Below are 25,037 nucleotides of genomic sequence, written 5' to 3'. Positions count from 1 at the left end.
AAAATGCATGTCCACAAAAAGACTTATACAACAATGTGTGGCAGCTTTATTCATAATAAGCAAACTCCAGAACAGAGGTGGGAAATGGCGGCCTGCGGGCTGTATAAGGCCTGAGAAGTCATTTGGTGTGGCCCTGCCAAGGCATTAGGGGTGAATTAATTAAATGTTTGACCAAATATAACAGGCTCATGTTTAAATTGATAATTTTGAATGGCCCACAAATGATGTTTTAAGTATCCAAATGGCCCTGGGCAGAAAAAATAGATTCCCTACCCTGCTCTAACACACACAAAATATCCAGCAACAGAGAATGAATAAATGAACTGTCATATGTTCATTCAGTGGAAAACTACTCAGCAGCAAAAAAGAACTGGATTACTTACGTAGGCGATGGCAGGAATGAAACATGAATCTCAGAAACACTGTTGAAGGAAAGCAGCCAGAAACAACAACAACAAAGTGAGAAATGGCAAAACCAACCTTTGCTGAATGAAATCAGAACACTGGTTGCTTTTAGAGTAGAGGGAGTTGATTAGTGATAAAGCTCAATAGTCAAAGACCAGCAGTTAGGTTTCTGAACTTGCTTCAACAAGGGAGAGGAATCCAGGACAACCCTGAAGGAAACGGGGAAAGCTGTTTCGTTTTGTGTAAGGTTTGGGTCCCTACTAACCCTGCAAAGTGAAATGGAATTGGAGATACAAATCTGATTTGAGAAACAGAAAGAAGAGAAGTAAATATCCCCATTTTATAATGGGGGGAAAAAATCCAGACTAAACAATTCTACCTTTGTGAAGAGGCTAGGATTTGAATTCAGTTCTCCTGCCAAATCCAAAACTGCCACACAGACACCTGGCTGAGTTAAGGGAAAGAGATAAAGCTAAGCATCCATCTACCTCACAGTGGCGCTGTGTAATACTTTTTTTTTTTTTTTTTTAGGATTTTAATATCTAATTTGCTGTATTTGAAACAGTGGGCACAGGAGAAAGGATCACATACTACAAAACAAAAAAAGAGAGAACACTTTCCTAACAGTTTCGTATTTATGTAGCGGGTTAAAAAAAACACAGGTTAAACGGTTTGCAGACTTCTCAGTGGAACTCGTACCACGAATAGAAGAATGAACAGTAGTAAGCACACCACCTGGGTCAGTCACTCACCAAATACACGTTTTCAACGACTGTATCAGTTTCTCTGCACAGAACAGTTTGGGCAGGAAAAAAAACAACAACACCGACTTTATTTACAAAACAGGAAACTCACTTTGGCACTGATCCTACAGTGCAGACCCTTTAAAGAGGCAGACAAGGCGCTTTTGGGCACCGTTCCCTTGGAAACGCCGGGCGCCGCCGCCGATGGTTTACATCGGTGCTCCTCAAACGTGACCGCGCACCCGAACCCTGGGAGCACGTCAAGTGCAGGTTCTGATTCAGCGGGTCTGCTGTGGGCGGAGGCTGCAGCTCTCTGAAGCTCCCAGGTGATGCCGAGATCTTGGGGGGCGGGGGGGCGGGGGGCGGGCTACAGGAGAGGGAGCACTCTACTCTGAGTCATCAAGAGAGCTCTAAGCAACCGGAACGAAGAAATTCAAGAATCCATCCTCCCAGGGAGGCGGAGACTTGCCGGGTAGCTTCCAAGCGAGCTAGGCACGGCGCCCGGGAGCCCACACTCCCGCCCCTGGCCTTACCCCAGGATCAGCAGCGCGCTCTGCAGCCGTCTCCGCACCTCCAGGAACACGCGCGTCTCGGCCGGCGGGGCCATGGCGGGCGCCCAGACGGAGGTCCCAGCCCACCCGCCGCCGGGCCAGGAGCGCCTCTGCACGTGCGGCTCAAACACCGGCAGCCTCGCGGCGGCAGGGATTCCGGGATCGGCTCGCTCGGCTGAAACAGCCAGCCCACAGCGCCACCTGCCGGGCGGAGAGTGCGCTGCCTAGAGGACTCGATGTGGGGGGGGGGGGGGGGGGGGGGTGTGAGCATTTTCAGAGCAGGTTTGGGGCCTGAGCCTTGTGAAGGTGGGTTGGAGAGCCAAATTGTCCTCCCACTCTGCTTCTTATGGGTGTGACCTGATGCGTTAGTCTCCTTGGAAATGACCTTAAAAATCAGACGGGGCGTACATTCCTTTGGCCAGCGTGGATAGAGATGAGGCTGGAAGAGAGGGAGCTGATGGAAGGAGGCAATACAGGCAGGCACAGTCCCCTGGAAGCCCAAGAGCAGAATTCTTCACCCAAAATACACTGTATTTTGTTTTTGTGTTTTGTTTTGGTTTGGTTTGTTTTTATGGACTATGATCTCATTTTTATGATCTATGGGCGGGAGGTCCTTCAGTAGCTCTCCTCTATCTGAGGCCACAGATGTCCAGGATTGATGTGACATTGCTTCTCAAGTTAGACAAAATTGCTCCAAGTTGCAAATGTGTAAGAAGTTTTCTGTTCCCTATGCAGAATAGAGTGTATTAAAACCAGTAACATGGATCACAGGATTAATCATTTCTATAAGCTTTGAAAAAAGGAAGATGAGAATGATTTCATGTGTACATTTTCACTGTTCACTTTTGTGGAAGTAAAAACTGACTCAGAGAAGTCCTAATCTTATTACTACCAGAGGATTATTTTGGAAAGTTTGACACAGTAACGAAAAGGATCTAGTATATTATAAATACTTATAGTGGGAAATAACTAAAATATAAGTCCATGGAAGCATTATAAGAATTCTTTAAAAGCAAGAGGCTGTTTTTTAAAAACAGAAAAGTGAATGTTTGTACACAGAAAATCATATGTTTATTGATGTTCTACTTTATCATTTCAAGGTCATAATTACCACACACCAAACATTCATCTAGACATTTTCTGAGTATATAATAAACCTCTATGTTAGAGACACTAGTTTAAGACAATATTTCTAAAATTAGTATTTGAGCCCTAGCTGGTTTGGCTAAGTGGATAGAGTGTCAGCCTGGTTGGGGTGTGTGCAGGAGGCAACCAATCAATGTGTCTCTCACATTGTTTCTCTGTCTCTCCCTCTCCCTTCCACTCTTTCTAAAAATCAATAGAAAATTATCCTTGGGTGAGGATTAACTAAAATTGGTATTTGAAGTTTTAAAAGTTTATCATGTTGCTTCACAAATTCCTGTATCCATCACTATGATTCAACAACACAGAATTAACTTTACTAATATTCCATCTCAGATAATGGTGATGAAAGGTTATAATTTCAACTCATATCTTCTTTATTTCTCAAGGCTAGGCTGTTAAGTGCTTAAATAACATTCTTAGCATATATGCTCTTCATAATTGGTTTGATTATTTTTATTTTATTATTTTTAAAAATATATTTTTATTGATTTCAGAGAGTAAGGGAAAGGGAGAGAGAGAGAGAAACATCAATGATGAGAGTGAATCACTGATTGGTTGCCTCCTGGATGCCCCATACTGGGGATCAAGCCTGCAATCTGGGTATGTGCCCTGACAGGGAATTGAACCTGTGACCTTCTGGTTCAAAGGTCGACGCTTAACCACTGAGCCATGCCAGATGGGGGATTTGATTATTTTTAAAGATTTTTATATTTTTACATTTGTAAAAAAAATATTTACCTTTTTTTGACCCTATGGTTTAGGGCCTAAACTTTAGGCAAACCAGTGCAACCCTCCTTGTAATAACTACGTGATTTAGAGAGTTCTAGGTTCAAACAGTTCAAAGCTGATAACAACTATTGGTGTTTCCTAAGTCTTCTAACCTCTCTGGGCCTCAAGGTCGGCCTAAGAAATACAAAGGTATTATTTAAATTATATTTAAACAATTATTTAAATAATACTTAGATAATTATTTCAATGATATGTAAAAGCTGTTTTCAACTGCTAGCATCCCTTCAAACTATCAGGACGGGGCTGGCGCTGGCGAGTTAAAAACACCTGCTATAAACCCCTTTGCAGGCCCACTTCCGCCGTTGGTCCGGCCCTGGGCCGCTTCCCGGACACTCCGCTTGAGGGCGCTGTGGCGACAGCTGGCGCCAAGGACGGGGAACGGACCAGGGGGTGGATATAGAGCTCGTCTACGTCGACGCCGGCGTGGGCGTGGGCGCCGGCGCGGTGCACGCTGGGAGCTGTCACTAGGCCCTCCGGCTTTCGGCCTCCGTGTAGCTGCCGCGGTTGCCAGGAGAGCGGCGCTGGCGGGAGCGGCGGAGCCCACAGCAGGTAACCGTGTCCCCGCCCCCATAGCGGTCACGAGGCCGGCCGCTGGCTCCGAGCGGCTTCCTCGGCCTGCCTTGTTCCGGAGCCGCGGGGACGTGCCGGGTCAGGCTGCTGTGGCGTCGCGGGTGATGCCGCCCTGGCCCCGCATGAAGCCGCGAAGCCGGGCGGCCGTCCTCTGGTCTCCGGGGAAGCGGGCGCAGCGCGGGACCGGCGGGCTGGGGCGGGGCGGGGCGGAGGCGCGGGGGCGGCCGGGCGAGGGCGGCCGGGCTGAGGTGGCCGCAGGTGTCTGGTGGCTCACCCCCAGCCTCCGGCGCTCGGGCCGGCAGTGCGCCAGGTTGGAGTGGAGGTCGCTCGCACCTGTGCGATGGAGGCGCGCGGGGCAGCCTCTTTGTTGGCGGAATCCAGGCCTCGTGCAGTCTCGCTAGTTTGGGGGATCATTTTAAATATTGTGACACCAGTGAATGCCGTCCACGGTGAATGGCCCACGTGAGGGGTTGGAAAGGAGTGCAGAAGTTGGTGAGAGGAAGTCAGGTTAGTCATAAGGAAGTTGTTAACAATGGTTACCTTTGATTCCCCAGGCTTTTCAAGTTGCTGCTGGAACTACAGTTAAGAGTTCAGCCTCCTCCATTCTCCTACCCTGAGGGGGAAGGAGTGGCACACAACTATGCTTTTTTTTTTTTAACACTCTTTAGGAACTACTCTTTTTTTTTTAATTTAAGAGATTACATTTTTAATATATTTCAGAGAGGAAGGGAGAGGGAGAGAGAGAGAGAAACATCAATGAGAGAGAATCTCTGACAGGCTGCCTGCTGCACGCCCCCTATGGGGACCCAGCCCGCAACCCAGGGGTGTGCCCTTGATGGAAGTCGAACCTGGGACCCTTCAGTCCGCAGGCCGCCGCTCTATCCACGGAGCCAAGCCAGCTAGGGCAACTGTACTTTTTTAAAGCCACGTAAATTGTGTTTTGATTAATCTTACACTCTTAACAGCTCTATGGAGTTTGAGAAACATAAATATGGGGGAAAATTGATTTGGAGGCTAGTTAAAGCAATCAAGACTTTTTAATAATAATTACAAAAAGAGTTAGGAAGATGCCTGATACATAAGCCTTGAACTATAGGGAGAAAAAAAATCTCACCTTTTCGTTGTTACTGGCGATCTTCTATGCAGACATAGATCTTAATTTTACTGTGAATAACATGTCAGCATTAGGTGCTAAGTAACTCACCACCTGATAAAGGACACAATGATTTAGTTGAGCTGACAGAAGTTATAACAAGAGTACACTAACACCAGTTGTACAAATGCTTTATTTTTAGTGATTACTTTCAGCTGCCACTCTGAACGACCTAATTCCCCAGTATTGCTAAATAGCAAATCTCCAGGTGGACATGATTATTAGGAACTGAAGTCTTGAAGGAAGAATTAAAAACACCTAAGTTAATACACAAATGTGATACCGCAACCAAAATGTTAAATGTAAATGTTGTTAATTAAATGTTTAATGATATACATATAAAGTCAAAGGAGTCCTATTCACCTAAGTTCTTTGTTCTGCTAACCTGGTATGAGCTCTCTGGGCCTCAGTTTTGTCATCTGTTTAAGGGAATTTCATAAGTTTAGAGTTTTTCAAACTGATGTTTCACCCTGAACACTGTTCTGAATTCAATAATAGGCTTACTGCCCAAAAACAGTGTTCCATGGCAAATGATTTGGGAGCACATTGGATTTAATCAGGAGTTTAACTTTTGATTTGCTTTTAACCGTAGGACTTCTCAAAACCTTTACTACTATTCTTATATGCATGTAAATGCTCAAGGGAATGTTACTGAAGCATTTCCTAAACCTACCAGGACGGAGAGCCTATTTTCTCATAGCCAACCTGTTAACATCTAGAATATAGTTACAGCAGGTCCTAGAATAACATTTCCTTCAGTGTAGTTTCCTGTATCATTCCTGTAGGAACTTGTTTATGTCAGTCAGCTTATGGTAAAATTGGTTTCCTTATGTCATTTCACTTCAGTTTCAAGAACTGACTTATTGTACATAGAATACCAATTTTAAAAGTATAGCACTTGACTTGAGTCCCCTTTCAACTCTGAAATTCCCCACATGGCTTTCATGTTAAGCTTTCTGGAGCATGAAGATCTAGTGGCAACTCACTGGTATAACCAAGACTTATATTTTCCTTAGTAAAATATTAAGGATACACATAGGTTTCTATGGGCCCAATGCTTTAATTTATAGCAGAAGAGTATCTTCTTTTTCTGGTCTGTTGATGCTTTTCAATACCATAATTATTTCATGTTTTGAATTTGATTTTATGGGCAAGTCATGATTTTACTAAGAATGGCATTATAAAGTTCCAACAGGTAAAGACTTGTTAATCATGGTGTTATTTTTACTATGAATGATTTCCCTCTCTAGTCATGAATTCTTCAACTGTGAAATGTTATAAAAGCCACTGAAATGTACTTAATAATTGATTACTGAAAATAATTAAAGATTAAAATGTAAATTCTAAGGTGGTTTCTAAATTGCATACTGTCAGGATCTACATGTTTAATACAATTTTAAATAATTTTGCTAAATTCTGTCAGGTGTCACTAGCACACAACCGGTGTGGCTACTTCTCTCTGTTCTTTGTTACTTTACTAAGGATGAGTGCTATTAATGAACTCCTTTGTTTGGGAGGGATAACACATTTAATTTTAATAGGTAAGCCTTAATTCAGATAAGTTCTCTCCCTGAAATGAAACTATTATGTAGAAGCATAGAGCTGCTATTTTTTTCTGTTATAGCTAAAATATTTATTGAAATTTTATTATATGAAAATAAGTACTTTTGATTCTCTTTAAAATGTGATTTCCATTTTCTGTTTATTGCATTCACCTCTCCCTCCCCAAGTTACTCAAGCCTGAAACCTCAATGACTTTTCATTGCATAGGTCAAATATATGGTATCAAATTTATTAAGGGAAAATTTACATATAATAATGTGCACTCATTTTATATGTTCATTATATACACACTTATGTAACCACCACCACAATCAAGATTTGAAACATGTCACCACTCAGGCCTGTATTGTTAGGCTTTTGTTCTCTTCGAATGCTCTGTCTCTACATGTCTAAATCATACCTATCAGGTCCTAGCTTGAATGCCACCTTGTGTATTGCTTCATTTTGAAATAATTTCCTTTTCCCCTTTTCTATTTACATTTCTTTGAATATCCTTTTCTATCCTTAATGGTGGCCAAACAAATGGCATGCTCATAGTTGACATTTACACTTATTTGTTTACCCAATGGAAAAGTGTAGTATTTCTCAAACTTCAGCCATTTCTTAAATTTATTTTTATTTTTTTCAATTATAATTACAGTTTACATTCAGTATTATTTTGTATTAGTTTAAGGTGTACAACATAGTGGTTAGACAATCATGTACTTTACAAAGTGTTCCCCTGATATTTCCAGTACATACCTGGCACCATAGTTATTACAATATTACTAACTACATTTCCTACGCTGTACTTTACACCCCCATTACTGTTTGGTAACTGCCAATCTGTATTTCTCAATCCCTTCACCTTTTCCATCCTTTCCCCCAAACTCCCTCCCCTCTGGCAGCCATCAGCCTGTTCTCTGTATCTATGAGTCTGTTTCTCTTATGTTTGTTCATGAATATTGTTATTTACATTACACATATAAGTGAGATCATATGGTATCTGTCTTTCTCTGACTGACTTATTTCACTGGGCATAATACCCTCTAGGTCCATCCATGCTGTCACAAATAATAAGATTTCATTCTCTTTATGGCCGAGTAATATTCCATTGTATATATGTACCGCTGCTTTTTTATCCATTTGTCTGTTGATGGAAACTTGGGTTGCTTCTGTAGATTGGCTACTATAAATAACAATAATGCAATGAATATAGGGGTGCATATATTCTTTTGAATTAGTGTTTTGGGTTTCTTCAGATATATACCCAGAAGTGGAATCGCTGGGTCATAAGGCAGTTCCATTTGTAATTTTTTGAAGAACCTCCCTACTGTTTTCCACAGCAGTTGCACCAGTCTTCATTCCCACCAGCAGTACGTGAGGGGATTTTCTCCATATCTTCATCAACACTTGTTTGTAGATTTATTGATGATAGCCATTCTGACAGGTGTGAGGTAATATCCATTGTGGTTTTAATTGCCATTTCTCTGATGATTACTGATGTTGAGCATCTTTTCACATCCTTTGGCCATGTTTATGTCCTCTTTGAAGAAATGTCTATTCAGGTCCTCTGCCCATTTTCAAATTGGATTGTTTGTTTTGGGGCTGTTGAGTTGTATGCATTCTTTATAAATTTTGCATAGTAATCCCTTATCAGATGTATCATTGGTGAATATCTTCTCCCATTCAAAAAACGTTTTAATTTGATGTTGTCCAATTCATTTTTTTCTTTTGTTCAACCTCCCTAAGGAGATATATCAGAAAAAATATTACTGAGAGAAATGTCCGAGATTTTACTACCTATGTTTTTTCCTGGGAGTTTTATGGTTTGAGTCTTACATTTAAATTTAAGTCTGTAATCCAGCGGTGAGGAACCTTTTTTCTGCCAAGAGTCATTTGGAAATTTATAACATCATTTGTGGGCCATACAAAATTATCAACTTAAAAATTAACTACATTTGGTCAAACATTTAATTAACTCATCCCTATTGCCTTGGTAGGGCCAGACTAAATTATTTCTCTTGTAGATGGTGCAAAAAGGTGGTCTAGTTTCATTTTTGTGCATATATCAGTCCAGTTTGCCCACCACCATTTAATGAATAGACTATCTTTACCCATTATATGTTCTTGCCTCTTGACAAACATTAATTGGCCATATAGCCATGGGTATATTTTTGGGCTCTCTATTCTGTTCCATTGATTTATATGTCTAGTTTTTGTTTATTTGTTTTTATGCCAGGTCATGCTTTTTTTTATTACTGTGGCCTTGTCGTATAGTTTGATATCAGGGAGCATGATTCCTTCAACTTCGTTCTTCTTTCTCAATATTGCTATGGCTATTCGGAGTCTTTTTTTGTTCCATATGAATTTTTGGATTATTTATCTTGTTCTGTGAAGTACACCATTGGTATTTTGATAGGAATTGAGTTGAATCTATAGGTTGCTTTGAGTAGTATGGACATTTTCACAATGCTAATTCTTCCTATCCATGAGCATAGTATATACTTACATTTATATCATCACTTTCTTCATTGTCATAATTTTCCGAGTATTGGTCTTTTGCATCCTTGGTTAAATTTATTCCTAGTTATTTCACTTTTATTGCTGATGCAGTTGTAAATGGGATTGTTTTCTTAGATTCCCTTTCAGACAATTCATTATTGGTATATAAAAAGAAACTGATTTCTGGACATTTATTTTATATCCTACTACTTTACTGAATTTATCAGTTCCAGTAGTTTTTTGGTGGACTCTTCAGGATTCTCTATGTAAAATATGTCATCTGCAAATAATGATAGTTTTCCTTTCCAATTTGAATGCTTTTTATTTCTTCTTGTCACATTGCTGTGGCTATGATTTCCAGTACTATGTTGAGTAAAAGGGGTGAAAGTGGACATCCTTGTTTTATTACTGATCTTAAGGGAAATGCTTTTCGTTTTTCCCAATTGAGTATGATATTAGCTTTGGTTTTGTCATATATGTCCTTTAATACATTGAGGTGTATTCCCTGTTTCCAGTTTGCTATAAGTTTGTATCATATATGGGTGCTGAATTTTGTCAAATGCTTTTTCTGAATGTGTTGATATGATCATATGAATTTTATCCTTCATTTTGTTTATGTGGTGTATCACATTAACTGATTTGCAGATACTGTGCCTACCATGCATCCCAAGAATAAATCCCACCTGATTATGATGTATGATTTTTTAAGATATTGCTAGAATTGATTTGCTAATATTTTTTTGAGGATTTTTACATTTAGGTTGATCAGGAATATTGGTGTATAATTTTCTTTCTTTGTCATGTCTTTATCTGGTTTTGAAATTAGGATAAGGCAGGCCTCGTAAAATGAGTTTGGAAGTCTTCCCTCCACTTGACTTGTTTGCAATAGTTTGAGGATATAAGTGTTCTTCTTTGAATATTTGGTAAAATTTACATGTGAAGCCATCCGGTTGAGGGCTTTTTTAAATTTGTTGGAAGATTTTTTTATTGCTGCTTCAATTTCATTAGTTATAATTGGTCTGTTCAGATTTTGTTTCTTCTTGATTCAGTTTTGGGAGATTGTGTATTTCTAGAAATTTTTCCATTTCTTCCATATCGTCTAATTTGTTGGCCTATAGTTATTAGTAATATTTTCTGTATATTTCCGTGGTGCCAGTTGCTACTTCTCTTTCATTTCTGATTTTATTTATTTGGGTCCCCTCTCTTTTTTATTTGATGAGTCTGATTAAAAGGTTTTTCAATCTGGTTTATCGTTTCAAAGAACCAGCTCTTGATTTCATTGATCATTGTTGCTTTTTTAGACTCTATTTTGTTTATTTCCACTCAGATCTTTATTATTTCCTTCCTTCTACTCACTTTGGGCTTCGTTATTTTTCTAGTTCCTTTAAGTTTAAAGTTATATTGCTTATTTGAGAGATTTCTTGTTTCTTGAAGTAAGCCTGGAATGCTATGAATTTCCCTTTTATAGATTTGGGGTTATTGTGTTTTCATTTTCATTTGTCTCAGGGTATCTTTTGATTTATTTCTTGATTTCATTGTTTTATATTCATTGTTTAATAGACATGTTATTTAGCCGAAACCGGTTTGGCTCAGTGGATAGAGTGTCGGCCTGCGGACTGAAAGGTCCCGGGTTCGATTCCGGTTAAGGGCATGTACCTTGGTTGCGGGCACATCCCCAGTAGGGGGTGTGCAGGAGGCAGCTGATCGATGTTTCTCTCTCATCGATGTTTCTAACTCTCTATCCCTCTCCCTTCCTCTCTGTAAAAAATCAATAAAATATATTAAAAAAAAATAAATAAATAGACATGTTATTTAGCCTCCATGTGATGTGTGTTTTTCTTCTTGTAATTGATTTCTGGTCTCATACCAGGTCAAAAAAGATGCTTGATATGATTTCAATTTTTTTAATGTATGAGTTGTTTTGTGTCCTGACATGTGGTCTGTCCTAGAAAATGTTCCATGGGCACTTGAAAAGAATGTATATTCTACTTTGGGGTGAAATGCTCTAAAGATATCAATTAAATCCATCTGACCTAGTCTGTTATTTAAGGCCCTCATCAAACTCAGTCATTTTTAAAATATATATATATTTTATTGATTTTTTACAGAGGAAGGGAGAGGGATAGAGAGTTAGAAACATCGATGAGAGAGAAACATCAATCAGCTGCCTCCTGCACACCCCCTACTGGGGATGTGTCCACAACCAAGGTACATGCCCTTGACCGGAATTGAACCTGGGACCCTTCAGTCTGCAGGCCAACGCTCTATCCACTGGGCCAAACTCAGTCATTTTTATATCATCTACAAAATTCTGGCCACAACTGCATACTTCCTGCATACTTAACTTCTTTACTATTTCTTTATATCAATGTCATTATTAAAATATATTTTTATATATTTTTACTGATTTTAGAGAGGAAGGGAGAGGGAGAGAGCGATGGAAACGTCAATGTGACTGCCCCATCCATGGCAGGCACTGGCCCAGAAGGCTGCCACAGAAACACTCTGGCGCATGGGCCCTGATCCCCTCTGCTGGGCCTCAGGGGTAAATTTGGCTACAGACATCAAAGAATAAAAAAGAAACATCAATGATGAGAGAAAATCATTTATGGCTTCCCCCTGCATGCCCCACACTGGGGATAGAGCCTGCAACCCAGGCATGTGCCCTGACCGGGAATTGAACCGTGACCTCCTGGTTCATAGGTTGACACTCAACCACTGAACCACACCAGCCAGACTAAAATAATTTTTAAAGGAAACTTGGAATAATCACCATCAGTAAGAAACAGGTATTACTTGTCATAAACAGAAGGTAGACATAAAGATGAAAATAATGGAAACAAAACAGTATTGATAAATTCTAGCTAGAATTGTCTGCTGAAGACTCAGTTTGAGATTTACTGTTCTTTGTTTAAAAAGAAAGGTATCAAGAATTAGGGAGGCGTCGATAACACCAATCTGAGACCTCCTGATACAGTCTGATGAATTTAAATAGAATGAAGGGAGAATAAATTGCTCACTTGCTACATTGTCACTTAGCATTGTCTTTGGGGCCCATGAAATCATCTCTTATCTGATTGGTAGCCAAAATTTCGTGAGATACTGTATTATACAGGGCTTGAAAATTCCTTAGAATTTATTTGTGAAAGAATTGGGAAATAAAGCCTCAATTCTCAATTAAAAGGTATACTAGAGTTAACTTTAAAAATATGATATGAAGACAAAAAGTTAACATGATTATAATTGAATCGCTTTTTTAAAAAAATGTTTTTAATGTTACTAATCTTACTTTTACAAATAAAACTATCAAATTTTTGTTTTAAGGGTACATTAACTTTTAAGATAAACCTTTAAATCTAAAAATATCTGACACCCACTGGGAATCTTTTATAGACAAAGTGATGATTGGATAAAATGTTAACATAATATTTATCTGGCAAAGCTCCTATAAGAGTAGATGATGTAATAAACTTAATAGGATCTACTATCTCCTTTTCTTCTTCCTTTTTTCTTAAGTTTAAGCTATATCTTCATTATTTCCATCCTGCAGAAGACATTTTAAGTCTAATTTCTTATGAGGTAATGAAAAACTCTCTTATGGCAAGAACTTTGTATGAACAGGCAGGTAAATAAATTCCCTACTCTGTAAAATACATCTTATATTTCAGTTTGCTATGGTTATTTACAGGCATATATCTATATTATGAACTTAATGTGTAAATTGTATTAGTTTGTGTTCATGAATAAAGAGTTCAGATAAGTAGGCCATTTATTTGGTGTTACTCTTTTTGAAAAATAACCTGAGTGATAGATACTAGGTTTATCAGTACATACAATAATTTGCTATTCAACCAGGAGTCGGATTGCTGTTAGTTTAAGGTTTTGGGATGCAACCTCAATTGGAAACTAAGAAATTAGTCCTTTGGATGAATAGTCATTATTTTGTAAAAAGTCATCACTCAGCCCTAGCGGGTTTGGCTCAGTGGATAGAATGCCAGCCTGCTGACTGAAGGGTCCCAAGTTCGGATTCCGGTCAAGGGCACATGCCTGGTTGCAGGCTTGTTCCCCAGTAGGGACTGTGCAGGAGGCAGCCAAGCAATGATTCTCTCTCATCATTGATATTTCTATCTCGCCCTCTCCCTTTCTCTCTGAAATCAATAAAAATATAAAAAATTTAAAAAAGTCATCACTCAAACAAGTAGTTTCTTTCCTGTGTCTCTACCATAAAGCAGAAGTCATCATTTAAAAGTGACATCTGACTGTAATCAGAAAAACTATAAAAGCACAGCAGTCTTAGTCCTTTGAAATAAACAGGTAAATAGCTCTGCATTTCCAGCTGCTTTCGATTGTGCTGTTACATTATGAAAAAGTGCTATAAAATATTAACTGCCTGAAACCTTTAGGGTATGTATTTTGATCAATGCATTTTTCCTGGTAGCTGGAACTTTTATATATTATATAGTACAAATGCCATCCCAGTTTGCTGATTATACTTTTTGCTTGTCTGCAGCACAATGCACTCGACACTGTGGCCTTTCTGTGCACACTTACACGTGCCTTACATTGTGTCTTAATTTTAAAGTTTCCTGGACAGAAGTTTTTCTCCTGAGGGGAAAAAAAATAGAAGATAGTACTTGCTTTTAAGTTGCTGTCATTTTGGAAGATAAATGAATGACTTCCATATCACCAGTTCCATAAGTGTTACCACCAGTTAGGAGTTCACCTTTGTTCTGAGTAAGGTGCTCCAAAAACTTTTTTGTGTGTCTTTGTGGCATCCAGCATTTTATTGAAAGGCTTTCCTCGAAGTACTGGTACCTAAGTCTACCTGATTCTGTAATTTGAGGCTGCCCATTAGGTTTATGAGTTCTGATAAATAGGACTATTTTTATTATGTCTTCTAAGTTATAGAGGTTGTGGTTGAATAAATGAAAAGATTATTTGAGAATAAACTCTTTAGTTATTGTTGCATAACTGATTATTTCAAAACATGGTGACTTCAAACAACATTAAATATCTTTCACAGTTTCTGTCAGAGGGGATGGGAGCAGTTTGGTTGTGAGGTTCTGCTTGAGTATTTTGTGAGTTTGTCAGATGTGGACCTGGGCTATAGTCATGTAAAACTTTGGGGTTGAAGAAACCCTTTCCAAAGTGACTCACTTACATGCTGGCAAGTTGTGTATTTGTGTGTGTGTGTGTGTGTGTGTGTGTGTGTGTGTGTGTATGCAAATTATATGAACATACAGTTCCTCATTTTAAAAAATATAAATGGTAGCATCCTATAAACACTGTTATGCGCCTTGATTATTTTAGTTTATATATGTTGGGAGCATTTTCTAAATCAATACATAGGCATCCTATAAATACCGTTATGCGCCTTGATTATTTTAGTTTATATATGTTGGGAACATTTTCTAAATCAATACATAGGCTTTATTCATTCTTTTTACCAGCTGCGTATATTCTGTTGTCATTTAATGTTTATATCTTGGGATATGATAAGACACTTGGACAGTCCCCAGGTACATCTTTAGAATTGGATAATATTGAATGTTTCTTTCTCTTCAGCCCTCCCCCTACCTTTCATGGCAAAGGAGGGAGGAAAGAGGAGAGCTCATCTATCTATATATATATAAAAGCCTAATATGCAGATTGTCCCCTCGGGAGATTGGGAGTTCGATCAATCGCTATAACGTGTGCTGACCACTAGGGGGTGGTGTGGAACGAAGGGAGGCCCTGGCCATCAGCCTGAAAGCCCAGATCTGCCCTGATCACCAGCCAGGCCTAGAGATCCTACCCATGCACGAATTTCTGCATCAGGCCTCTAGTCTAATGATAAACAAGTTGGCTCAAAGTATCTTCAGGTAATTACTGTATTCTGAAATTAGGTTTACTCATTGTTTATAACCATTTAAACAAAACTTTTAAAAATTCAAATGATCTGCTGAACTATTTCATCTCTTTTTTAAATGTTACCTCTGTACACTATAAATATGAAAACATAAATCTGTATAATTTGATAATTTTCTTAGGGCCTAATTTGTCTAAAGAAATCTTTACCTTTTTTTTTTTTTTTTTTAAGAGACACACAGAGTCAGAGACATCAATTCGTTGTTTCACTTATTTATGCATTCATTGGTTGCTTCTTGTATTTACTCTGACCAGGGATAAAACCCGTAACCTTGGTGTATGGGGATGATGCTCTAATCAACTGAGCTACCCAGTCAGGGCCTATAGCTTTTTTTAACAGCTATTTTATTTTCATCTTTGAATGAGACAAAACACTGCACTAAGTCATGTTTTATGATAGTTCAGGTTTAATTTATCTGAATTATACATTTCAAAGATATGCGACTAAATTGTAAAGTGGACTGTAGATCAAAATAGAAAATCTATTTATTAAGAGCTCCTGAATGATTATAAATGCCATTTTGACTTGCCTGCATCACTTTATGAAAAAACAAATTAGAATTTTTATTACATATTTATTTATACATTTCATTTTAAGTTATTTATATTATTAAATACTTCGTTATTCTGACTACTGGGAAGTAGATATTTTATCTTTTAGTTCAAACAAAAACTCATTTGATAGAGGTAATGGCAATGTTTGGTTTCTTGTTTGGGGTGGTGGAAATGTTCTATATTTTAACTATGGTGCAGAATCTTGATTGTTTTGATAGTTTTGTGGGTGTATTCATTAATCATAACTTATCAAATGTTTGTTAAGTATGTGCAGTTTAATAAAATATATTTAAAAACCACCTCATTTGGTAATGACATTTTAATTTACATTCCTGAGACTATTTGAGATAGGTTAGTGAGGTTCTTCAGTTTTCCATTTTGGTACCAGTAAGTTCAGAGCCATATCTGATGCTTAATTATAACTTACTAGAGGCCCGGTGCACAAAATTTGAGGGGGGGTGTCCCTCAGCCCAGCCTGCACCCTCTCCAATCTGGGACCCCTCAAGGGATGTCCGACTGCCCTCTCACAATCCAGGACTGCTGGCTCCCAACTGCTCGCCTGCCTGCCTTCCTGATTGCCCCTAACTGCTTCCGCCTGCCAGCCTGATCACCTTCTAACCACTCCCCTGCCAACCTGATTGATGCCTAACTGCTCCCCTGTCAGCCTATTTGCCCCTAACTGCCCTCCCCTGCAGGCCTGGTCACCCCTAACTGCCCTCACCTGCAGGCCTGGTCACCCCTAACTGCCCTCACCTGCAGGCCTGGTCCCCCCTAACTGCTCTCCCCTGCAGGCATGGGTCCCCCCCCAACTGCCCTTCCCTGCAGGCCCGGTCACCCCCAACTTCCCTCCTCTGCCAGCCTGGTCACCCCTAATTGCCCTCCCCTGCAGGCTTGATTGCCCCTAACTGCCCTCCCTTGCAGGCCTGGTCCCTCCCAACTGCCCTCCTCTGCTGGCCTGATCGCCCACAACTGCCCCTCCTTGCAGGCCTGGTGCCTCCCAAATGCCCTCTCCTGCTGGCCATCTTGTGGCGGCCATCTTGTGTCCACATGGGGGCAGCCATCTTTGACCACATGGGGCAGCCATCTTGTGTGTTGGAGTGATGGTCAATCTGCATATTACTCTTTTATTAGATAGGATAAAGGCCTGGTGCAGGGTGGGGACCAGCTGGTTTGCCCTGAAGGGTGTCCTGGATCAGGGTGGTGGTTCACTTGGGGTGTGGGGCGGCCTGGGCTAGAGGCCTGTGGTGCTTTGCAGGCTGGCCACACCCCCCGGTGACCCAAGTGGAGGCCCTGGTATCTGGGATTTATTTATCTTCTACAATTGAAACTTTGTAGCCTGGAGCGGAGGCAAGCCTTCTGCTCGCTCTGTGGCGGCAGCCATTTCTGTTGGGATTTATTTATCTTCTATAATTGAAACTTTGTAGCCTAGAGTGGAGGCTTAGGCTGGCCAGGGCTGCAGAAGCTTGGCTTCCTTCATCGCTGGGGCAACCCTAGCCTCCTGCTCTCTCCAGCTCCGTGGCTGCCGCCATTTGTGTTGGGATTTATTTATCTTCTATAATTGAAACTTTGTAGCCTTGCGTGGAGGCCTAGGCCGGCAAGGGAAGGCAGAAAGCTTGGCTTACTCCATTGCTGGGGAAACCCAAGCCTCCCTCCTGCTCTCTCTGTGGCTGCAGCCATCTTGGTTGGGTTTATTTGCATATTCGCTCCTGATTGGCTGGTGGGCGTGGCTTGTGGCTGTAGCAGGGGTATGGTCAATTTGCATATTACTCTTTTATTAGATAGGATTGGCCCTCATAATCAACTTACTTGATTCCTAGTATTGTGTTTGTATTGGTAATAATAGGGACAATGACTTTTAGAGCATTTTCTATGTGCCAGGCACTCTGATGACTTTGATATGTTCTCTATTTAATTTTGACAACCATTGAGGTAGGTATTATCTCCTTTACAGATGAGGAAACTGAAGCTTGCACATTTGCCCAAGGTCATACAGCTGCTAAGTAATTGGTAGAACTAGGATTTGGATTCCCATTTATCTTGACTTTAACCCCTGTGCTTGGAGGCCTTGCCCTCTACTGCCTATCTTTTCATGGTTTGATGTTTCTACAAAACACCGTTTGGTTATTGAATATGTGTATTTTTTGCCATGTGCCACCACCTTTCTGGAGGACAGGCGACATATAAAGTTTCCTTGGGAATGTTATATTTGCATTATGATCTAAGTGTGATTTGTGGGCCATTTATAAATTCTTTGGTAAGGAAACATGAAATGAGCACAGAAATGAAACTTAAGTATTTAGAAACATTTTTAGCAGTTTGATGTTCCTTCAGCAACTAATACATGATTTTATATTTTAGGAAAATATCAGCCATGGAGTGGAGGGAAAAACTGGCTCTTCACAGAGAGTTTGAGGAGTTTTGATCTAAATCATTTAAAACATAAAATACTATAGAAAAATGTATCTGAGAATAATTTAACTCTATTATATATATATATATATATATATATATATATATATATATATATATATATATATATATATATTTGATGAAAAATTGCATTAATTATATATTGGCTGAAGACTTCAAAAGTGGTGTATCCCTAGACTTCTCCTCTGATATATGAATAATTTTATGGCATTAAAATCATTGAGGAGGCATAACCAAATTTTTAGTCCAAGGGTCTATCTGACCATCTTTTCCATGGAAAAAAAAAATACTGTAGCTCCTCTTCTGATGAAACTTCTACAGAATGTCCTTTTAAATTTTTAGCCATTTTCATGAGAGTTTGCTTTTAAGGTTCTACCTGAGTGTTACATGTGTCCTATGCTATGTTAACTCTTCTAATCATATCTAAATATTTAGAATTTTTGGTTAAATAAATAAGGAAATCCAAATTTCTTACTGACTCAACTTTTTTTTTTTTTTTTTTTAGCTATAAACACATACAAAAGTTATAAATGCCACAAACTTAGCTGGATTTTTTGGCTTTTGTTTTTTGGTATGTTTTTGTATTCATTTTGCACAGTTTTTTTTGTGCCAAATAAGAAAAGTATGTTTGAAGATAAGTCAATTAAGTTAACACTGCTTCACAATTATATTATTATTACTCTGATTATAGATCACAACCCCTATTTTCATTGATAGGAATTATTACTAAATTGTTTCTCAGGTTAGCCTGTCTATGCATATTATATATCTTCAAAATGGATGTGTTATATCTTATACTAGAAATATTGCTAAGGCAAAAAAATTGTCCGTCAGTGAAATTTATATACATGTTTTACTCTACAACTAGTACATTCTAGGGTTTATTGTTTAGAATTTAGTTATTTCATACTATTTTTATACTCTTTCAAAAAATCCATTCAAGTTGATTTTCCCCCCTCAGTTTAATTTGGCTTGCAATTCTGTCTTCTCTGATTTCTCAGACATATTTTAGTTTTTTATAATGTTCATTCTTCATTCCATATATGTCACTATTAATATTTAACTGTTATGACATTTATGACTTTAATTGCTTTAGTACGTCACACAGTGTTTTGTATCTGAAATATTGTTGTGTGTGTTTATTATTAAACTAGAAGCCTGTTGCACGAAGTTTCGTGCAATAGACCTTCCTTCACCTGGCTGCTGGCACCAGTTTTCCGCCAGCACCAGTTTTCCTCTGGCCACCCGCCGATCGGAGCGCCTCCCGCCAGCGCGATCGGCCACCCCGAGTTCCTCTAGCACCAGTTTTCCTCTGGCCACCCGCCGATCGGAGCGCCCAGATCGGCGGGTGGCCAGAGGAAAACTGGTGCTGGCGGAAAACTGGTGCCAGCAGCCACGCAATCAGCCACCCCGAGTTCCGCCACCGGTGCCTTCTGCTGGCCCCATGGGTCCTCCCGCAGCGCCGGCCGTTGGGAGTCCCCGCCCCCCGCTCCTTCCGCCAGCCCAATCAGCCACCCCAAGTCCCGCCCCCAGCCTCCCACCGGCCCAATCGTGGGCGTAGCGGAGTGATGGTTATTTGCATACTTCCCTTTTATTAGGTAGGATTTAGTTTTGAAAAATTTTAGAGACTAGCTCTAGCTGGTTTGTCTCAGTCTATAGAGCATTGACCTGTGGTTCAAAGGGTCCTGGGTTTGATTATAGTCAAGGGCATGTACCTTGGTTGCAGGCTGTTACCCAGCCCAGGCCCTGGTCGGGGCTCATGTGGGAGGCAACCAATCGATGTGTTTCTCTCACATGGATGTTTCTCTCTGTCTTTCCCTCTCTCTTCTACTCTTTCTAAAAATCAATGGAAAAATATCCTCAAGTGAGGATTAATAAAAAGAAAAAAAGAAAAGAAAAATTTTAGAAACCATAGATTGGTGATAAAACAGCTTGCATAGTTTTTAATTTCCATATTTAACAACTATACTTAAACCACTGTGTATGAACCCAGCTTCATCCTCAGTATTATAAGTTATGTGCTATGAAATATAACAGATACGTATAAAACATAGTTCCTGCTCTCAAATACTTCTAATTCTAGTAGGGAAACTGTAAACAGTATTACAGATGTCCCCCATTTTTCCCCCTTTGTCCCCCTCCTAGGGCCCCCAACCCAGACCTTCACAGCACTATTGTGTCCATGGGCTATGCACATATACATGTAAGTTCTTTAGTTAATCTCTTCCCACCCCTCTCTCCCCCCTTCCCTCTGAGATATGTCAGTCTGTTCCATGCATCCCTGTCTCTGTACCTATTTTGTTCATCAGTTTATTTTGTTCATTAGATTCCACATATAGGTGAGATCATGTGATACTTGTCTTTCTCTGACTGGCTTATTTCTCTTAGCATAATGTTCTCCAGGTCCATTCATGCTCTCTCAAAGAGTAAGAGAACCTTCTTTTTTACAGCTGCATAGTATTCCATTGTATAAATGTACCACAGCTTTTTTACCCACTCATCTACTTGGGCTGTTTTCAGATCTTAGCTATCCTATATAATAATCCTATATAATAAAGAGGTAATATGCAAATTGACCCTCATGCCCTTGCGTCACAAGATGGCCGCCCCCATGTCATCACAAGATGGCCACCCCCGCGTCATCACCAGATGGCCGCCCGCACGTTGTCACAAGATGGCCACCACAAGATGCCTGCCCCGATATCGACACAAGATGGCCGCCCCCATGTTGTCACGAGATTGCCGGCAGGGGAGGGCAGTTGGGGGCCACCAGGCCTGAAGGGGAGGGCGGTTGGGGGTGATCGGGCTGGCAGGGGAGCAATCATGCCGGCAGGGGAGTGGTTAGGTGTCAATCAGGCTGGCAGGGTAGCGGTTAGGGGGCTATCAGGCTGGCAGACAGTGGTTGGGGGCAATCAGGCAGCCAGGCAGGTGAGGGGTTAGGAACCAGCAGTCCTGGATTGTGAGAGGGATGTCCGACTGCTAGTTTAGGGAATCAGGCCTAAACCGGCAGACATCCCCCGAGGGGTCCCAGATTGGAGAGGGTGCAGGCTGGGCTGAGGGACCCCTCCCACCCCCAGTGCACGAATTTCGTGCACTGGGCCTCTAGTTGTAAATAATGCTGCTATAAATATAGAGGTGCATATATGCTTTCTGATTGGTATTTCGGGATTCTTAGGATATATTTCCAGAAATGGGATTGCTGGGTAAAAGGCAGATCCATTTTTAATGTTTTGAGGCAATTCCATGCTGATTTCTACAGTGGCTTCACTGGTCTGCATTCCCAACAGCAGTGTACTAGGGTTCCCTTTGCCCCACATCCTTGCCAGCACTTGTTGATTTATTGATGGTAGCCATTCTGGCAGGTGTGAGTTGATACCTCACTGCAGTTTTAATTTGCATTTCTCTGGTTATTAATGACACTGAGCATTTTTTTATATCTCTCTTGTCCAACTGTATGTCCTCTTTGGAGAAGTGTCTACACAGGTGCTTTGCCCATTTTACAGTAGTGATTCATAATCTTTTTGGTGATTATGTAGAAAAATATATTTGTAAATATTACTAAAGTAGTAGATATATCTTCCCATTAAAATGTAAGATTTTTCATGTAATTTGAGAAAATTCACAGAACCATGAGGCCCATTTTATTTATATATAGTTCATATATATCTTTGAGATAATTTGCATACCATATGATTCACCCACTTAAAGTGTATAACTCAGTGGTTTTCAGTACATTCACAGAGTTGTGTAACCATTCCTACAATCAATTTTAAAACATTTTTATTATCCCAAAAAGAAACCCCATTCTCATTAGGAATCGCTCCATTTCTCCCCTTATTCTTCTGCCCTCTTCCCCCTCCACCTTAAGCAAAAACTAATTTACTTTCTGTCTATAGATTTATCTATTCTGGACATTTCATATTAATGGAATAATATATGTTTTTTTATGAATGATTTCCTTTACTTAGCATGTTTTCAGGGTTCATCCATGTTGTACTTCATTCTGTTCTTATGGTTGAAGAATATTCCATTGTGTGTTCTATTAATCCACACATCAATTGATGGATATTTGGGTTGTTTCCTTTTTTTGGCAATTATGAATAATGCCTTTTTGAGCATTAATGTAAACGTTTTTGTGTGGACATGTTTTCATTTCTCTTGGGTATGTATGTATACTATATCGGAATTGCTGAGTCATAAGGTAATTCTATGTTTAACCTTTTGAGAACTGCCAGACTATTTTTTAAAGCAGCTGTACTAATTTACATTCACATCAGCAGTGTAGAAGGGTTCCAGTTTTTCTGTATCTTTGCCAATACTTGTTATTGTCTTTTTTATTCTAGGCATCCTAGTTGTGTGAAGTATCAAATTGTGGTTTTCATTTGCATTTCCCTGGTGATTAAGGATGTTAACTCATTTTATATACTTATTGACCATCTATTTATATAAAAGCCTAAGTGACGGAACGACTGAACGACCGAATGACCATTCGACCGGTTGCTATGACGTGCACTGATCACCAGGGGGCAGATGCTCATCACAGGAGTTGAACCCAGCCCATGAACCCAGCTCTAGGGAAATATGCAGAGTTAGTTAAAAGTCAGGTAGAATACCAAAGTAATTGGAGGAGAGGCCACATTGGTTTCTAAGTTAAGCCTCAATTAAATCCTATTACTACTCTGTGTTGGTTATCTATTGCTGTATAACAAATCAACCCCCAACTTGGTGGCTTAAAACTGCAAACTTTCTGTAGGTCATGAATTTGAGGGACTTAGCTATGTAGTCTGGCTTAGGTTCTCTCATAAAGTTATAATCAAGACGTTGATTGGTGTTGCTGTCAAATCAAGGCTTGCCTGGGGATGGAGGATCTGCTTCTAAAATGGCTCATTCTCTTGGCTGTTGGCATAAAATTTCTGTTCCTCACCGCAGAGACTTCTCCATAGGGCTCTTAGAGGCGCCCTCATGACATGGTGGCTGGCTTTCCCAGAGCTAATGATGACAGAGAAAGAGAGAGAGAGGAAGAGAGAGAGAGAATGGAGCTGGAATGCTTTTATAAAATAGGCAGAAATGATGATGTATAATGGCTAAGAATGATTATTTTCCTTAGAAGACTGATTATTTTCCATAGAATTGAGTTACAGAGTTCAGCCCAAAGGACTGGAGGATTAGGTTCCACTTATTGAAAGTAATATCAAAGAATTTGTGAATATATTTTAAACCACTGCATGTACTTGTCAGTTTTATTAAAATTAAGAAATTGAGGTCTAATTTCAAAGAGCTAATGTTCCTTTGTACAATATGTTATTTTATTGCTTAATAAAATAAGGTGATCTCCAAGTCATTTATTTTTCTTTCTATCTTTTTTCTTTTTGCATGTCCTTTGATGTTTACAATCTAACTAGGATCAAAACAAAGTGAAGAGGTATGTATATCAGAAATATTATTTTAGCAAATATGACTGTGAAATAACATGATTTCTAAATTAAAATAAGTGCAGAATATTTTCTGCTTGTCTATATCCCTAAAATCGCAGCCATTTTTCCAGTTCCTAGGAAGGATTACAGAGTGAGTTATCTTTGAAGCTGTCTTTGAATACTTCTATGAACCTGTGTACTGTTCACCAAAGTATTAACCACTTCTAATTTAAGAAACATTTAAAATTAGATATTAACTTCATCCGAACCCATTTTAATACTTTACTTTATTTCCTCCTGCAAAATTCTTTTGTAGGTAATGATTTTACATGATTTTGGAACTGGCCTCTAGTGGGACACTGTGGGAGGATGAACACAGAAGAGCTGGAGTTATTGAGTGACTCCAAATATAGAAACTATGTAGCCGCAATTGACAAAGCACTGAAGAATTTTGAATATTCCAGTGAATGGGCAGATTTGATATCGGCACTTGGAAAACTTAATAAGGTATGTCATTCTTACCCATTTCATAAAAAGTAATAGAAAACAGAAGTCGATGTCTATACTTATTAGATTTCTCTAAATCTTGAAGTAGAAATTTGAAAACATAACCTCAGAATTACTTTTGTTACTGCTATTTTACTTTTTCCAGTTGCATGACTATGTCGTCAGGCATATTTTTAAGGCCAAAACAACAATGCTTGAAAGTTACAGTTATTATCATTACCTATAAAAATACAAATATCCTAACCATTTCTGTAATTGAGCATCTAATATGGTTCTAGAGTTCCTAGCAATGAAGTGGAAACCTGCATATGGAAAGCAGTAACTAATATGTCTTTCCAAATGGTATATAGCAGTAAGGAAATACTTTGTATGTAGGCAAGCCTTAGTTATAGTCAGTACAGTACTTTTTACAAAAGTGACAAGCAGTCACTTGGAGCTTGGCCTTGAATAATCTTTCTTGACTTGTGTAGTTTTTATCCACTATAATTTTGGTGGTACCATAGTTGTAAATTTTGACCTTACTTTTAAATTAAATTTTTTATCACCTTATACCCATAGTTTCTTATATTTTGGATTTAAACGGTTGTCATTGAATAGGAATACTTCTAAATATTAAATGGATCAAGGGAGGAGATAGAAAAGGAAAACTCTTTCAATAATATATTTTTTTAAATTTTCATTTTTTATCTTTACCTGAGGATATGTTTTTATTGATTTTAGAGAGAGAAGAAGCTTAGGGTGGGGGGAAAGAGAGACAGGGAGAGAAACATTGATATGAAAGAGAATCATTGATCCCTACGCACCCAGACCATGGAATTGG

General features: G+C 39.4%; 2 protein-coding genes across 8 annotated transcripts in view; one reads left to right on the top strand and one right to left on the bottom strand.

The window, feature by feature from the left end:
- Positions 1-1,842, bottom strand: part of UBE3D (ubiquitin protein ligase E3D) — a 147,197-nt gene extending 145,355 nt beyond the window's left edge. For 2 of the 3 annotated variants that reach the window (XM_079781509.1, XM_079781511.1), the window contains exon 1: positions 1,682-1,842. In XM_079781509.1, coding sequence (XP_079637635.1) covers positions 1,682-1,755 — 74 coding nt within the window. In that variant the 5' untranslated portion in view covers positions 1,756-1,842. Of the gene's footprint in view, positions 1-1,260; positions 1,401-1,681 lie in introns of those variants that run through there. The other variant, XM_079781510.1, reaches the window with a different exon arrangement.
- Positions 1,843-4,064: 2,222 nt separating this feature from the next.
- DOP1A (DOP1 leucine zipper like protein A) overlaps positions 4,065-25,037 on the top strand; it is a 104,171-nt gene continuing 83,198 nt past the window's right edge. For 4 of the 5 annotated variants that reach the window (XM_079779878.1, XM_079779877.1, XM_079779876.1 and 1 more), the window contains exons 1-3: positions 4,065-4,183; positions 23,699-23,718; positions 24,027-24,217. In XM_079779878.1, the coding sequence (XP_079636004.1) occupies positions 24,080-24,217 (138 nt within the window). In that variant the 5' untranslated portion in view covers positions 4,065-4,183; positions 23,699-23,718; positions 24,027-24,079. Of the gene's footprint in view, positions 4,184-4,448; positions 4,712-23,698; positions 23,719-24,026; positions 24,218-25,037 lie in introns of those variants that run through there. The other variant, XM_079779875.1, reaches the window with a different exon arrangement.

This window comes from Cnephaeus nilssonii (assembly GCF_951640355.1).
Source record: "Cnephaeus nilssonii genome assembly, chromosome: 9".
In the NCBI taxonomy this organism is placed as follows: domain Eukaryota; kingdom Metazoa; phylum Chordata; class Mammalia; order Chiroptera; family Vespertilionidae; genus Cnephaeus; species Cnephaeus nilssonii.
This window is presented reverse-complemented; position numbering and strand designations above follow the sequence as displayed.